The 19,043-nt window shown below is 34.1% G+C and overlaps 1 protein-coding gene across 1 annotated transcript in view; it reads right to left on the bottom strand.

Moving 5' to 3' along the window:
• The window catches only part of Bcat (Branched chain amino acid transaminase), a 156,569-nt gene that overhangs the window by 123,093 nt on the left and 14,433 nt on the right, over nucleotides 1-19,043 (bottom strand). Inside the window, exon 3 of the mRNA XM_090414446.1 lies at nucleotides 3,108-3,314. Within this exon, the coding sequence (XP_090270572.1) occupies nucleotides 3,108-3,314 (207 nt within the window). The remainder of the gene's footprint in view (nucleotides 1-3,107; nucleotides 3,315-19,043) is intronic.

Genomic DNA, 19,043 nt, shown 5'->3' on the forward strand with positions numbered 1-19,043 from the left:
TTCTAAAAAAACATTTATTAAGAACTGAACATTAAGCTTTACATAATAGGAGATACAGCTCATACTTATTCTCAGAATTCAAAATGAATTTCATAAATTTACTAGGAATCCATTTAAAAGACAAAATATTGGCAGACATAAAAAAGGCTAAATATTACAGGATCCTTTTCGATAGTACTCCTGATGTAGCTCGTGTGGATCAAATGTGTGAAGTTATTAGATACTTGCACATCGAAAATGGAAAAATTGAAGTAAGGGAGTCATTGTTAGGTTTGGTTTTTTTTTTTTTCCCCTATCTCAGGAAAAAATGTAAATGATATTACTTCTGACATTCTGAAGAAATTAGAAGTGGACACATTTGACATCAACCTATGCTGCAGCCAGGGATATGATAATGCTGCAACTATGTCTGGAATTCATGGTGGAGTTCAATGTGAAATAAAAAGTATCGATTCTAAAGCATTATTTATGCCATGTGCAAATCACTCACTTAATCTTTGTGGAGTTCATGCTTTTTTAAGTATTTCCTACTTGTGTAACATTTTTTGCAGTTTTGGAAAAATTATATTCATTTTTTTCAAGTTCAACTCACCACTGGGAAGTATTGAAGGAACATGTAGGACTAACATTAAAAAGATTATCAGACACAAGATGGAGTACTCACTATGAAGCAGTTCATACTGCAAAATATAATATCGAAAAGTTAATTTTAAGTTTAGAAGAACTATGTGATATAAAATAAAATACTGACACACGAGGATCAGCTCAAAATTTACTTGGTGCAATTTGTGATTTTACTTTTTTGTATTATCTATCTTTTTGGAATGAAGTTTTAGAAGTAAATGGTATTCAAAAATACATGCAAACTAGCAGAATAAATTTAGAAAAATGTAGTGCGAGACTTGAAAATCTGAAACTCTTTCTTGAAAATTAACAAGAATGGTGAATAGAGCAATCGAATATGTAACAACAAAATGTGATAAATTGGACATTCCTATAGAAAAGAGGGGCAGAAAAAGGCTAAAGAGAAAAACAGCGGGAGAATTGTTGGACGATGTTGGTCTTACACTTCAAGAGGAGATGAGAAGATCAATGTTTGTGTGCCTCGATTGCTTTTTTCTAAAATTATGTACCTGTAACAAAGCAATGGATGAAATAATGATGATTTTTAGGATTCTACAACCCAATAATTTAATACATGGCACAGAAAAAGATTTCAAAAATCGCATCCTCAATTTAACAAATGTCTATGAAGTGAAGATATAATTCCTGAAACAAAAAGACTTCAGCAACATCTAACAGCTGTTAATATCAAGCAATAGCATGATATTAACAATAATAGCAAACAAGAAGCAGAAAAATGGACGGCTCTTCAATTATTACAGTTCATTGTAGAGTGGGATTTTGTGGAATCTCTTCCAAATCTTTCACTGTTTTTAAGATTTTTTTTAACTATTTGTGTATGTGGCTTCTTGCGAAAGAAATTTTTCTAAATTAAAATTAATAAAAAGTTACCTGCAGTTCAGTATAACAGAGGAGAGACTAAGTAATTTATCCATACTTTCTATAGAAAATAATTATGCCAGCAAGATAAACTTTGACAAAGTTATTGAACATTACGTAAATGTTAAGTGCCGCAGAATGTAAAATAAAATATGTATTGAAAGTTAAAACAGTTGTGTTTTTTGGAGGGGGGAAAGGGGGCCAAAAAATTGCCGCCCCATGTACCAAAGATTCTGGGAACGCCACTGACCTGTTCCTTACATCATAGAAAAACCTGATATGAACAAGAATTTAAAGAAGCTTGTGAAATTTTGAACAACTATCCTAATCTTAACAATAATGGTGGTATAAAAATCTCAAGAATTTGGACGGTCCAGTAAAACCTTACTTTAGGATCATAAGCAATAATTTCAGCTCTTCTTGGCCACCACACCATTTATGTTTTGTTCTGATTTATGTGAGTAGAGAACTAGAGAGCAACATGTGAGAACATGTTGCTCTCTAGTTTAATATATCTCTTGATGATTTGTAACTAAATAAATAATAATAACGATAAACAATAAATAATAGATAATAATAAATAATAATAAGAACAGGTCTCTAGATTTGATGAAGTTTTTTTTTTTTTTTTTTTTTTTTACCAGTGGTAAGGCCAGTAGTTTTAGCATACCATGTAAATTGTACAGTAGCTCACATCTGGAGTATATATGTATACTCAAGATGATGACCTTGATATAAAGGTTAAAATGTCGAGTGATTATTTTGGTTTATATTAAACTGAAGTTTTACTATAATACGGTAGTTGTTTCCATAATTTTTAATAATGAATTTTTAAAAATAATTATCAACATTTTAACATTTAAGAAATTCTGTTACAATTTCTACATAAGGGGGGAGGGGGAAATATATTAAGCATATATTTTAGTTCTTCTAGATCTCAACTTTTGCTTTAAAAAAATAATAAAAAAAAAATAAACATATATATTTACAGAGTGACTGACTCGGTTTTATGACATGTTTATAATTATTAACTGACTTAAACAACGAGAAAATATATGAGATTTAATAAGGTTTCACTACTAATTTCATTGGAAATGCCGACCTCATCAGTTACAATACCAGGGAGTAAACAACATCTTAAAAATATATTGTACTTTAACAGGCACAGAGGTTAGAACAAGTAGTAGTTGTGTTTGAAATGGAGTCTGAGTGTTAGTTCTGGCATGAAGCACTTTGCATGTGAATGATACGCTAAAACTGGATTACAGCGCTATGTGAATCGGATAGGCTGTAACTGAGATTGCTGTTTAGATGGGCAGGGTCGAGAGCTATTTCTTTGGATTCTCTCTAATTCATCGGAGCATTTATGGATGTTTGAAGTTAAGTTCCAGTCTATTTGATTTTGTCGTCCTTCAATATTGGTATTAGCAGTGTAATTCAGTTTTGGCGTACTCACGATATCATTCACACGCAAAGGGTGAATGATATAAATTACAATTATAAATACACACACACACACACATATATATATATAAATTGATATTCTTAAATGAATAAAATATAAATCAGCATTCTCATATTCTATTAAAATGTTTAATACCTACCTCTTGTGCATAATGAAATACTTTAGCAGCAGGATGAAGGACAAAATTATGTACAGGACATATACGAGGAATTCCCCAACCCTTGGATATTGTCCAGTCTACTTCAAACATGTGATCACTGAAATGCCTTCCAAATACCAAATGATTTGGATCAGGTTTTGGATTCATCTCTGATGGCTTGGCACGAATAATTTCAAGATCTGCAAACTGAAAAATATTAAATTTATGCACAAAGTAAAAACAATACACATCAGTAATATCCACTGCTAAATTTTACCTTTTTTTTAAAATCTAAACATCTAATAAATATATCTATAAAAACAATTTTCTTACCTATTATATTGAAATGGATGGATCAAAAAATATGTCAATCATTCTTTTAAGATTAAAAAATAAAATAAAAAAAAAACATAGTACAGAAAAAGTGACTAGGTTGAATGATAAAGCAAAAAGTCTATACTGTTATAACAGAATGTTCAATTATTACATACATTTTATAAATGCATATTGGTACAGCTAACCATCAAGTTGGTCAAATAACTGCACACTAAGATATGTAATAATTATAATCATTAATCAAATAGTACTGTCACTGTAATTTATATAACATTTTCAAGGATTTTTTCTGTGAAAACTTGTTTGTTTTCGATAGTGAAGTAAAATTCATTAAACATCCATATAATGAGTCATCACTTTTTTTTTCACTTAGACTGTTCTAGAAAGTATTTATGAATATGAACCTTATTTTTTTTTTTTTACAGCTAAGAGTCCTTTCTAATGCTAATTCTAATCAGAATAAGAATAAATTCCATTCTTATAGATTGGAGCTTTCACACAAATAGTCAATATCATCTTTTCTACAGATATTTATTCATGGCAATGTTCACTTGAATATATTTATAGTTCTGACATCCTCCTCAAAAATTATGAGCAGTGGTTGTAACTATAGCTTTTCCCCTCCCCCACAAGATTTAGTGAGCCCTCAAATGCTTCAGATGGTTTTATAGTACAGCCCACTTAATTATTTTACTGAGCTGATAAGCTCTTGGAATAAATAATCATGAGTACTTAATTTCTAAGTTAGTTTCAAAAAGATGACTGGCACCATTATACACATTTTTTTACATTCGATGTGACTCAGTCATTAATGCTCTTTAACTGAAAAGACCTGGATTCAAACCTGATCTAGGTCTTTTCAGCTGAAGAGCATTAATGACTGAACTCTCTCCCTCCTCGCTGAGAAATCAGGGTTTTCATTATGTAAGACAAACTGGCTATATGAACATGTGCAATTAATAGACATTGCATACAGGATTAAATGCTTATTGTAGTTTCTATGAAGCTAATTTCTTGGCTGTGACAGGTGGCCACTGGCCTAAAAAATTGAGTAAGATAAGATGTTGCATTGCACTAAGGCAATGCAACATTTTGTATAATAACTGTAGATATCAGAACCATCTAGTCTGGTTGGCTGAGAGACTAGTGTTTTTAAGTTTCCAGATAAATTTACTGGAATCAGACTCTAGTATCAATAGGCAGATAAAGTAGTTGAAATAATGAGTGCTCACTTCACCAGGATCTATCAATTTGGTGCATGAGAAGGAGATTCTATAGCTGTTACATAACCAGGATAAGAATTTGGTAATTGGGACAGATGAGATATCAGTATGTGTGTTGAAGGAATATTCAGTAGAACTGGCTAGACCCTTGATATGTTTGTAAAACTTGAATTTCAGCTGAGAAAAATAACACAGGAATAGAAAGCATGTGCATGATAGTTTCTTTGTACAAGAGCAATGCAAAACCAATGTGTCTAACTATTGATCTATCAGTCTCTGGTGGTGGCAAAGATTTTAGAGAAGTTAGTACATACTTATATAGAAATGAGTGGACAAAGAAGCTGTACTTTGAAAGAAACTGCATGGGTTTACTAATGGGAAGTCATGTCTGAGGAATTTGCTTGTGTTTTATAATAATGTTACAGTTGAGTTGCATAAAGAGAATGGATATACTATGATACTGCTGAACTTTCTAAGGCATTTGAGAATACCACATGAAAGGTTGTTGCATAAACTGGGGAACGTGTTTGAAATATAAACTCTCGACTTGGATAAATGGATGGCTGACAGACAGGTATTGGTGGTATACAGATGGTGTGAATCTGCCAGATGTAAGTTGATCAGTGGTGTGCCCCAGGAATCGATCCTTAGACTATCATTTTTATGTGGCTCTACCCCCTCAAAAGGTATTCGTAAACTTATAGTACATTCATACTGTGGGTGAACTAGAATTTTATTTTATTTTATTACTTTTATATATATATATATATATATATATATTTTTTTTTTTTTTACACAGTCTGGAAACCTTGCTCTAGCAAGATCAAGCATGAAACGTCTTCAAGCTACTTTAGGCCTCCAATAAGTGGGGTGGTGGTCTCATACCAGGCAATGAAATTCATCTACTACTTAACAAATGATCAAAAACATCCATGCCATGACAGGATTTGAACCTGCAACCTGTTGGTTGATGATTCAAAGATAGGCAGGGCAATCAGAGATGCTACTGATATATATATAGTATTTACAGTGATTTGAACAGGCTGTAAGTGTGGGCAAATGATCATAGCTATCGATTCAATGTTAGCAAGTATAAAGTTATGCACTGCAACATAATGTGATATCCAACAGCATGTTATACTGGAGGGATTATACTTGTGGGAGGTTTAATGGAATATTGACAGCACTAAGAAAGGATTAAAAACTAATTTTAATGCTTTCAGTATTTTGTCTCAGTTACTGAGACATCTTCAGGGAATACAAATATCACTTATAACACACACACACACACAATACTCAATGAAACATGTGGGTGACTCTAAAGCCCTATCTAGGTGGTGAGTCCTCTATGGGCATTTGTATCTGCAAATTGGAATCTCTGATTATTATTGTTTCCCAAATTTTGGGAAGGTTTTTTTTTGGACCTAAACAGAAATCAAACTAATTTGTTTAATTAGGTTAATTTCTAAGTGGCACTGCAGATTCCAAAACAGTCTTTCTTTTTTAAATTTAGTATGATGGAGTATGTTGGTTTCTTCCAGAAGTTTCTGTGAGTGGTATCGAATACATGGTCTGCAAGACCAGATTGATCATAGTTGTGATTGCAGAAGTTTTGTGTTCATCTAAATGAATGATGGCTGATCCTACCTGTCTGTCCCAAGTAAGCCAATTTACAGGAACAAGGTACTTTATATACTCCAAGCAGTGAGAAAGGAGGGAGCTGATCTTTGGTAGAATGGATAAAGGTAGCAAGTTTCTGGTGAGGCTTAAAAGCTGCGTAGAGGTACTTTTTTAAAGACCTGGCTATTTTTTCAGATGTACCCTGAACACAGAAGATGGTAATAGCATTTCTGAAATCCTTCTGAAGAGATGGCTGAGGAGTGGGGAGAGGATTATTTTTTAATTCTGTAAACACTGTAGCCATTGGATAGAAAGGCATATATATGGCTTTCTATATGAAAGCCATATAGAAAGTTCTGTTGAAGAGAGGTTCCACTGGAACAAAAAATAATAGGCTCTATTGGTAAGTTTTAATGATGCTATATTGTTGAAAGAAGTTGGTGGGAAAGTTTGTATCCCACCATCACCAAAGATAGATTACTAGGCAGATACATTCAAAGTTTGTTGAATGTATCTGCCTGGTGTCAGTGGGTTTTCTAAATCCAGTGCAGGAAAGATTACCATTCAGAAGGCATGTCACTAAGATGTCTAAGGAAGGGTAAACTGATGAAGGGTATACCCTTCATATATTCAATTAATATCAATGGAATTACAATATTAATATGCACTTCGCATCCATGGTAACTTGGACATATATATATATACGTCCTGGCCGGTAGCATGGTTAATAAATGGATACTAATTATGGAAGAAATCTGAAAACACACCCCAACTCAACATCATCAGAGGTAAAGATCAGTACTAACAACATAAGAAGTCTGAATGGCAAAGAAATGGAGCTAGCTGAGGAATTAGATAAGTACCAGATCGACATAATAGGGGTGACTGAAACAAAAAAGACAAAAACTGGTGGGATCTTTCTAAGCAATAAATACAAAATGTTATATTCAGGCAATGACAATCAAGGAAAAGAAGGAGTAGCCATAGTATTCAACACAAAATATGAGGCTAATCTTCTTGAATGGCAATCAGTCTCAAGTAGAGTAATGTGGGCATATATGAGAATGGGGAATTGGACAATGAGACTTATTTGTGCCTATGGTCCCACAGAAGATCCTACTAAGGTAGAAGTGGAGGAATTTTTTGATGGTTTAGAAAATGCAACTGACACAATGAAAAAGGAAAAGTTGGTCATTGTTGGGGATGTAAATAGCAGAGTAGGAAATGATTGTCACACATAAAAAAATATTTTGGGAAAATTTGAAGAAAAGAGCAAAGCTAATAATAATGGCAAATATCTGTTGGATTTCTGCTCAGGACATGGACTGGTTATTACTAACACTATGTTCCTACATAAAACTGTGCATAAATTCACATGGAGAGAAGAAGCAAGGAATAAGAAAAGTCTCATTGACTATGTTATTGTTGATAGTGATGTTTTCTCCCTGGTGCAGGACACCAGAGTGCACAGAGGATTTGAAATTGGAAGTAATCACTATTTAGTCTTGAGCAGGATAAAACTGAATTTCATATTGAAAAGAATAACATGTAAAAAAATTGAGCAGCTTTCAGATGTGAACTGTAGACTAAAATACACAAAGATTATTGAAGAAAAAATGAAAGAGTTTGAGAACAAGAATCAAACCTTGGAGAATCAGTGACCTTGAAGAAAGCCCTGATTGATTCAGCTAGAGATTTTTCTGCTAGGATAGAAAAATTAGATCTCCATGGTGGACACAGGAAGTTAAAGAGGCAGTGAAGGAAAAGAAGAAAGCATATTAAAAGTTCCTGGCAAATAAGTCAGCATGTGCTCTTAGAGAATACAGAGACAAATGCAAGAATGCTAAACACCGTGTAAAACTAGCTAAACAAAAGTCATGGGAGGACTTTGGCAAGAATATAGAAAATAAATATCAAGAAGGTGGCAAAATATTCTGGAGGTTGTTGAAGAAGCTTAGGAATGGAGGAAAGAGTGCTGTAAAAGGAGGTAGAGATGATAAAGGTGACATGAAAAATGGAAGAAAAAGATATCCTTGAAGTATGGAGTAATTACTTTAAAAAACTGTTAAATGAAACAAAAAAAACACTGACCAGGCATGCAGTCAGGAATACATATCCATACTTGAAGTAGAAAAAGCCATCAAAGGCTTAAAATGTGGAAAGGCAGCAGGAGTAGATGATATTCGACCAGAAATGCTGAAGTATGGTGATATAAAAGTCTTACAGTGGCTGCACTGCATAGTTCAGAAAGCCTGGACAGAGGGACGAATTCCCAAAGATTGGAGTAGAGCTCTCATAGTACCCATATATAAAAAGGGAAATAAAACTGAATGTGAGAATTACAGAGGTAGTTCCCTACTAAGTATTCCTGGCAAGATCTATGCAAGTATACTTGAGAAACAATCAAGAAGAATTGTGGAAAAAAAGCTGGGTGAAGAACAAGCTGGATTCAGGCCAAATAGAGGCTGTCAGGATCAGATCTTCACTTTACAACAAATAGTCGAGAAAGCATGGGAATATAACAAAGATCTGTATTTAAGTTTTGTCGATTTGGAAAAGGCATATGACAAGGTGCCAAGAGAGAAGCTATTCAATATGCTACAGTTATACAGTGTCAATGGGGCATTATATCAAGCAATACTTAGTCTTTATTTGAGTTGTAAGTCAGCAGTTAGAATTGAAGGAAGTACAGGAAGATGGTTTAATGTTAAATCTGGTGTGAGACAAGGATGTACATTATCCCCTCTGTTATTCATTATCTAATATGGATCACATTATGAAGGAAAGTGGTATTAAAAATGATATCAGAATTGGAGATGTTAATGTCAGCTCTTTCCTTTAAGCGGACGTGTTATACTTCTAAATAAATCTGCTACACGTTTGCAAGATTCCCTGACTAAATTGAATAACTGTTGTAATAGATATGGTATGACGGTCAGCATTAAAAAGACAAAGACAATCAAAATAGGTAGAATTATTGAAAATGTCAATTGTGTTGTGAACGGGGAACCTGTGGAACAAGTAAAACATTTCAGCTACTTAGGCACGATTTTTAGTGAAGATGGTTAATTCAATATAGAAATAGACAACAGAATCAGCAAAGCTGGTATGGTGGGAAGTCAATTAAATAAATTCATATGGAATAAGAGAGAAATTAGTCGGAACACTAAATTAGCTGTATACAAGACAGTGTTCAAACCAGTTTTAACTTATGGATCTGAGAGCTGGGTCAGAAGTAAAATACTTGACCAAAGACTAGAGACCGCAGATATGAGAGTCCTAAGAAAGATTAGTAGCGTGAACAGATGGCATCAATGGCAATATCATATTAAAAACGAGGATATTAGGAAAGAACTGGATATTGTCAGCATTCAGGAATATGTTAGCAGAGCTAATCTCAGGTGGTATGGTCACTTAAACAGAATGGGCGAGGAAAGATTAGCAAAACAAGTGTTCTCTGTTTTAGCAAAAGTTAGCAAAACGACCCAGAGGAAGACCAAGATATAGGTGGATTGATATGGTACAAAGTGCCTGAGACGATAGAAATATAAGATCTGATAATGTTGTAGTCTTGACAAGTGATAGACTGATTTGGAGGAAAATTGTAGATAGGAAGTTAGTAATGATGTAATTTTTTTCATGTAGTACTATCATATCCTATACACCCCTTGAGGGTACATGGCAGGAATTTGATGATGATTTGATGATGATACTAATTATGGTTGGAATAACTGACAAGGCTAGAGATCTTGGAGTTATGGTGGATAGAAAGTTGAAGTTAAAAGGTTATGACAAAAAACAATACCTCAGAGAATAACTGCGATTTGAAATGAACATTGACACGCAAGGATGTGGAAGTCCTTTTGCCTACTTTACAAGGCCTCTATACAACTGCGCCTAGACCTCTGTGGGTCTCCTGAGTTCCAAAGGGATAAACAAAACAAAACAAAACAAAAAAAAAAAAAATGCAAAAAATTACAAAGATGATTTGGGGATATGGAATGCAGATTATGAGGATAGATGAAAGGCATGTTGACTGAAGACACTTGTAGGCAGAAGAAAAAGGAGTGACATGAAGAATGTCTATAAACTTTTGGGAAGGCTTTTGATAAAGTTTTTCATTATATGGAAGGTATGGGAAAGGACAAGAGGGCATCCATAAAATTAAGTTAAGAAAGGGATAACAACTACATTTTTCCCCTCAGAGAGCAATGAATGCATCTAGTTATGACTAAGTTTAACAGACAAGGTGGTGTGGGTGATGTATGACTTCCCTTGATGAGTCTTTGACTCCATGGAGGTATCGTAATAATAAATACTTGGTAAAATGTACAGCAGTGTCAAATTGCAGCTCAAAGTTTTTCATAACAAAAGCAAATCAAAAACCTAGTAATTTCTGTGGGAAATAAATGTAGTTTAGTACTAAAATTTAGCTTGATATTACGATAAACTAAACTTCACTTAATTTTATAAATTTCTATTTAAAAAAATTTTTTTTTTTAAATCATGTGCATACTATTACATTTTAAGTACTAAAGAAATTCTCACTAATTCTGTTGTTTGAGAAACACCCTGAATAACAAGTAACAGATTTCATATGCATTTTATATAATGTCAAAATAAAACAATAAAAACTACAGCTTTGTTTTTGCTTTATAGCTGAAATGTAGCTGATGTGAATGAAATCTTACATTGCAGTGGACAGTGATTTGTGTAAAACTCAACAAGTTTCCATGTAATGAGCATTTTATGACAACTGGAACAGTTCAAGTAGCTAAGTAGTGTTAATTTTGTCTGACAATGATGTTACAAGCATTAATAAGTAAGACTTAATTGGATATCATAAAATTCATTTGATATACAGTAAAAAGTTTGCTTTAACAACCCTTGTTATAGCAAACTCACAGGGACCACAAGGATAGTTTATTCTATTGGATAGTTTGCTATAATAAATTTTTATTATAGCCCTGTATGTGTGAAAATGAACCTTTTTGGAAGTGTATTAATAGTGAATGGGTTTGTTATGGTGGTGTTGCTATAGCAAGAGTCAAATTATATATTGCAAAAGTACATTTATCAAAAATATAACGATAATATTATTACCATTAAGTTAGTTATATGAAAAAAAGTTACATAACATTAGATATGCTGTATTACATATAACAGAGGTTAAAGAAAGAAAGAAAAAACTCCTTTTTTAAAGTAATTTTCCAGTCATTTGACATTATAAACTAGTACTATTAATGTGTACCACCCATGTACCAGTAACTAAAGTGAGAAATGAAAGTATGGGGGAGAAGTGGAGAGAAGGAATATATAAAGAGAATATCCAAACAGGAAGATTCCAGTCATAGAAAACTAAAGACAGCATCAACTTACAACAAAAGAAAGGACAAAGGTCAAAATAAAATAGTACATGCCTACATAAGTTTTTGCAGTTTAGCAATCCTGTAGAAAGCTTCTGGTATTGAGACAACATGTTGTTAGATAAATAACAAGTTCAATAAAATAAACAAATATAACCCTACATGTTTCGTAAGTCATCAAACTTACATTGTCAAGGATACTAGCAAAAGTTATGCACAGAAGAGACTACAAAGAATTAATTACATATTCATATTTACGAATTTAGGGACATGAAGCACACGTGTTGAAATGATTATTTTACTAATTATTAATAAGTTATTAATTATTATTATTAATAACACTTGACATTTCGACCCCTGTATTGAGGTCATCGTCAGAAGGATACATAGAGGGCAAGAGCACGTAGCTTGGTTCCCTATACACATGTATCCTTCTTTACATGTAACACAGGTTATACGTAAAGAAGACCTCAATATGTAATGACGACCTCAATACAGGGGTTGAAACGTCAAGTTTTATTTTATTAATAATTAGTAAAATAATCATTTCAACACGTGTTTTGTGTTCCTAAATTCATAAATATGAATGCTGATCACAGTGTAACCTTAAAAGAAAGAGAATTAATTACATATGTTAGACGTTATCAGAGCTTCATGATGAATCCATCCAAAACATGAAGAATCTTCATAAGAGCTTTCTGATTAAAGGTGCAGTAAAGTTTGCAACCTACATACCTTCAACCCATCTTTATAAGGAACATTCCAAAGACCTGTCACCAACTTGGTCACTTGTCTCTGCATCCTCTTCACCACTTCCTAATCTCCAAGAAACCTAGGTGATCTGTGCACAGTAAAGATGCAGCTGAATCATAGTCTTATAAACAGAAATAATAACCTCCCAATCATTACTTGTGATTTTTTTTTCAACATTCAAGTAATCCTTTGAGCTATTTTAACAACTTTTGCAATATGTTTTCTGAACTTCAACTCTGTTCACCATTAACACCCACTACCCTAATCAATTTCCTGCAATCCAGTGGCATCAATGATACACAACATGTAACCTTTTCATCCAGAAGTGCAAAACCTTATATTTTGCAACATCATCATCATCATGCCTATCAAGGATTCTTGTGTAGAGGCTTAAGTGCTGTGAGGACATTATGTTGGAGGTTTAATGGATTTTTTACAACACTCAGAAAGAATTAAATTAGAATTTAATACTCCTATATTTCGTCCTAGTCACTAGGACATCTACGGGGATTACAAAAACAATTAATGTAACATGCACACAAAAACTTACAATACTAAGCCCAACCACGTGGGTGACACTAAAGTCCTATCTAGGTGGAGCGCCCTCTATGGACGGTAGTAGGTGGCCTGGAATGCAAGGTGGGACCTCTGGTGATGAGTGTTTCCCAAATCTTCGGAAGCTTAATGCCATGGGTTCCCCCCTCTCACCCCCCTTGCCAATTTCTATATGGAAGATTTCGAAAAACGAGCCATAGACTCAGCCCCACTCAAACCTTCTATCTGGCTAAGATATGTAGATGACGTGTTCTCCATTTGGCCTCATGGCCCAGACACTTTAGACTCCTTCCTCTGTCATCTCAATAGCCTACATCCAAGAATCCAGTTTACTATGGAAAAGGAAAAGAACAATTGTTTACCCTTCCTAGACACCTTAGTCACGCGCCTGCCCAATGATACACTTGCCTTCACTGTATACAGAAAACCCACACACACACAGGCAGATACATTCACAAACTCTCCCACCACCACCCCTCACAACAATATGGCATCATTAAAACCCTTACCAAGAGAGCCCACAATCTTTGTTCCAGTGGAACTGCCCTCACTACTGAGCTTAACCACATACACAGAACTTTCCTCTCCAATGGCTACAGTGAACACACTATCAAAAAAATAATTAATTCCTCCCCCATTCCCCATCCCTCTCATCAACAAGAATTTAAAAATGCCATCACCATACCCTACATCAGAGGCACTTCGGAAAAAATAGCCAAGATACTAAAAAAGTATAACCTACACACAGCATATAAGCCCTACCGCAAACTTGCTACCCTTATCCGTTCTACGAAAGATCAGCTCCCCCCTCTCTCTGAGCCTGGAGTTTACAAAGTACCCTGTTCCTGCAAGCTTGCGTACTTTGGACAGACAGGCAGATCAGCATCCATCCGCCTGGAGGAACACAAGTCGTACATCGTTAAACACAACTATGGCCATTCAGGCTTGGCTGACCATGTTTTGGACACCACCCACAGAGTATCATGGAAGAAAACCACCATGCTCCACCACAGCAAATTCAAGAAAGAGAGACTTTTCTTAGAAGCAGCAGCAGCTCTCAGAAACCAACCAAATCTTAACAAATAGGTTGCATTAAGCTTCCGAAGATTTGGGAAACACTCATCACCAGAGGTCCCACCTTACATTCCAGGCCACCTACTACCGCCCATAGAGGGCACTCCACCTAGATAGGACTTTAGTGTCACCCACGTGGTTGGGCTTAGTATTGTAAGTTTTTGTGTGCATGTTACATTAATTGTTTTTGTAATCCCCGTAGATGTCCTAGTGACTAGGACGAAATATAGGAATATTAAATTCTAATTTAATTCGCCTATCAAGGATTTAGGTCTAGAGTGGCCTATTCTGGCCTTAGAAGCCATTGTTGAATCTCTTACAATGACATCCTGTTTTCTTTTTCCTAATGGTTTGTAATTTAAGGCTTGTTTTGGTAATCTTTCGGTTTTCATTCTTTCAGCGTGTTCCATCTATTTGTGTTTATATTTTTAAATTTTTTCTATTACTGATTCCTGGTTTAATTCTTTCATAATTTCTTCATTTCTTCTGCAATCAAACAGAGTATACTTTGCAGTTTTTCTCATAAATTTCATTTCAGCTGTTATTAATCTTTAATTTAATGTACTAGGTTTGGTTTAAATATAGAGTTAATTACACCTGTTATTTTTAAATATTTTGCAATTTTTAGGTTTATAGCTTTTTCATTTTCATATGTAATCATACATCCTAGGTAGTTAAATGAATTCACCTGTTCTAAAATCTTGTTATCTATTACAATTTTAGTTCTTACTTGATCTTGTCCTTTAAAGGCCATCGTTTTTTATTTTTCTGTTGATATTATCATTCCATAATCTTTGGCTATCTCATTTAAATTTAAAATACCTTTCTATAAGTCATCTTCAGAATTTGTAATTAATATTTGGTCATCAGCAAAAAGGAGAGTGTTTAATTTCAGTGTAGGAGAAAGTTTAATACCTTGATGGAAATTTTTATTCCATTTTATTATTATTTCGTTTAGATAAATATTAAAAAGAGTTGCTAAAAGGAGACATCCTTGTCGGACGCCTTGGTTTATCTCTCTCTGGTATATGATAGCTCATGATTTAATCTTATTTGTATTTGATTATTTTCATATATACTTATGATAGTATATATATATGAATATATGATATATGTATACATGATATTTTATATATACATATATACTTTTAGAATATTATTCGGTATTTAACTTTCTTTTAATATGTTAAATAAAATGCTTCTTTTAACTTTGCCAAATGCTTTTTCAAAGTCAATAAATGTAATGTATGTTTCTAAATTGTATGCTATTCTTTTCTCTATTATTAATTTTAGGCAGAAGGCCGAGTTTATACATGATCATCCTTTTCTAAATCCATTCTGGACTTCTAAAATAAAGTTTTCAGAATATTTTATTAGTTTATTTAAAATTCTTCTATATATTTTGTAACAGGAATTTAGTATACTTATTGGTCGAATATCATCTACTCCTGCTGCCTTTCCACATTTCAAGCCTTTGATGGCTTTTTCTACTTCGAGTATGGATATGAATTCCTGACTGCATGCCTGGTCAGCGTTTTTTTACCACTATGCTATCACTGCTTGTTTCATTTAGCAATTTTTCGAAGTAATTACTCCATACTTCAAGGATATCTTTTTCTCCTGTTTTCATATTCCTTTTACAGCACTCTTTCCTCCATTTCTGAGCTTCTTCGACAACCTCCAAAATATTTTGACCCCTTCTTGATATTTATTTTCTATGTTCTTGCCAAAGTCCCACCCATGACTTTTGTTTAGCTAGTTTTACACAGTGTTTAGCTTACATTTGTCTCCATATTCTCTAAGAGCACAAGCTGACTTATTTGTCAGGAATTTTTGATATGCTTTCTTCTTTTCCTTCACTGCCTCTTTTACTTCCTGTGTCCATTATGGATTTCTGATTTTTCTATCCTTGCAGACAACCTCACCACATGCCTCTCTGGTTGAATCAATCAGGATTTTCTTCAAGGCTTGCCACTGAATCTCCAAGGTTTGGTTCCTGTTCTGAAATTCTTTCATTTTTTCTTCAATAAGCTTTGCGTATTTTAGTCTACAGTTCACATCTGAGAGCCGCTCAACTTTCATTCGCTTTAAAACTTTCTTACATGTTATTCTTTTCAATATGAAATTCAGTTTTATCCTGCTCAAGACTAAATAGTGATCGCTTCCAATTTCAAATCCTCTGTATACTCTGGTGTCCTGCACCAGGGAGAAAACATCACTGTCAACAATAACATAGTCAATGAGACTTTTCTTATTCCCTGCCTCTCCATGTGAATTTGTGCACATTTTTATGTTGGAACATGGTGTTAGTAATAACAAGTCCATGTCCTGAGCAGGAATCCAACAGGTATTTGCTATTAGTATTAGCTTTACTCTTTTCTCCAAATTTGCCCAAAATATTTTTGTATGTCTGACAATCACTTCCTACTCTGCTATTTAGATCCCCAACAAGGACCAACTTTTCCTTTTGTCATTGTGTCAGCAGCTTTCTCTACAGTTGAAGATCAAAATATTATTCCACTTATACCTTAGTAGAGTCTTCTATGGGACCATAGGCACAAATAAGTCTCATTTTCCAGTTTTCTATTCTGATATTTGCCCATATGACTCTACTTGAGACTGCCTGCCATTCAAAATTAGCCTTGTATTTAGTGTTGAATACTATGGCTACGCTTTTCCTTGATTGTCATTGCCTGAATAACATTTTGCATTTATTGCTCAGAAAGATCTCACCAGTTTTTGTCTTTTTTGTTTCAGTCACCCCTATTGTGTCGATCTGGTACTTATCTACTTCCTCGGCTAGCTCCATTTCTTTCCCATTCAGGCTTCTTATGTTGATAGTACCGATCTTCAACTCTTATGATATTGAGTTGGGGTGTGTTTTAGGGTTTGGATTTATTTAGGAGTATAACATCATATGCATAAAGTAAACAGCTGAGATTAACATCTCCAATTATAATATCAGGTTTAATAATACCACTTTCATTCATAATGTGATCCATATAGATAAAGAATAACAGAGGGGATAATGTACATCCTTGCCTGAGACCAGATTTAACATTAAACTATCTTTCTGTACTTCCTTCAATTCTAACTGCTGACTTACAACTCAAATAAAGACTAAGTATTGCTTGATATAATGCCCCATTGACACCGTATAACTGTAGCACATTGAATAGCTTCTCTCTTGGCACCTTGTCATATGCCTTTTCCAGATCTACAAAACTTAAATACAGATTTTTGTTATATTCGCATGATTTCTCAACTATTTGTTGTAAAGTGAAAATCTGATCCTGACAGCCTCTATTTGGTCTGAATCCAACTTGTTCTTCATCAAGCTTCCCTTCCACAATCCTTCTTAACTGTTTCTCAAGTATACTTGCATTTGTTCCTGGTAATAAATCTTACCAGGAACACTCAATAGAGAAATACCTCTGTAATTCTCACATTCTGTTTTATTTCCCTTTTTATATATGGGTACTATGAGACTGCAATAATACAACTGTAAAATCTCCACCTGAATGATATGACTTGCAAAATGATCACTCAGCAATTCAGCTATTTCTTTTGCTTTTGTCCCTTTCCTACCATTAGCAATAATTAAAGTCACCTTTCCTCTTACTTGTTACATAACAAAACTAAACTTCTTTTGGATTTACTTTTTCATGCTTAGCTAATTTTCTCTCGTAATCTGATTTGGCCTTTCTTACCATACTAGTCACCATTTTTGCTTGCACTTTGTACTGCTCATGATATGATGATTACATTTTTTTTTTTTTTTAATATTTCCTCCATAATGTTTTGCTTTTTCTATGTAGCTCTTGCTTTATATCTCAACTCACCCATTTAATCTCCATTTGGTTTATTCTCTTGACCATGGGTTCACAGCCTGATACAGCTGCTTGAACAATTACTGACACAACATCCCATGCACTACTGATATTCTTTCCTTATAATTTCTCAAGACATGGCACTGTTTCAAGATGCCTCCTAAGTCTGTCTAAATTACCAGCTTCATAGTTCAACATAAACCTTTTCTTGACAGAGAATTCCAAATGTTTAGTAATTCCCAGAACAAGACTGTATGTTAACTCTCTCTGATTAGAGGCAGAATGTCCACTGTAGTTATGGATACATCTTCTGATGCTATTATCAGATTCAGCAATCTCAAACTTTCAGTCCCCCTCCATGACATGCTGTTTCCCTTTTAGCAACTGTATAAATTCCACATCCATCTTGCCATGTCCCATTTCCTCTCTCTCCAATCTCTGTCCCTATAATTGAAGTCATGCATAATAATTGCTCAGCATGCACTCATTGTGCTATCTACAGATTAGCCATCTGTAGATGCATGCCATTGACTGTAGACCCCCTGGTCTACAGCAGCAACCAATTATCCTCTATCCTGAACCAGATAGCCTCAAATGAATCTCTATTCCCTCAAATTAAACTAGACAAAAAATAATATTATTCAAGCATAAACAAATAAAGTTTATGCATGAAATATCTTCGCAATTAGGCTACTTTTATATCGAAACTAATGACTTTGTCGAATGCTTTCCAATAGCAAGTATTCGATAACATTATTATTATTACGGACAACTCCAAAAAGTCCATAGACTCATCGAGGGCAGCCCTAACTTCATGTCAAGAACAACTATTCGACATATCTATCATACTTTGTCTTGAACTCATTTGCAGTCATGGCACCCACAACAGACTCTGGCAGCTCCACTCATTCACCGCTCTCCAAGTAAAAAACCTAGCTCTAATAGCCTTGCTAACCACACTCTTGCCCAGCTTCCATGTATGGCCCCTTTCCTCCCACCACCAGTCTTATTCTCAAAAATATCTTCTGAATTAATCTTATAGAAACCCTTCAGTAATTTGAATGTCTCAATCATATCACCCCTTTTCTGCCTATCAACCAATTTACATAAAATAATATATATATATATATATATATATATATAAAATAATATTATCCAAGCATAAACGAATAAAGTTTA

The sequence above is a fragment of the Typopeltis vanoorti genome, chromosome 25, assembly GCF_054136105.1.
Source record: "Typopeltis vanoorti isolate ZY-2024b chromosome 25, IOZ_Tvanoo_1.0, whole genome shotgun sequence".
NCBI classification, from domain to species: Eukaryota; Metazoa; Arthropoda; class Arachnida; order Uropygi; family Thelyphonidae; genus Typopeltis; species Typopeltis vanoorti.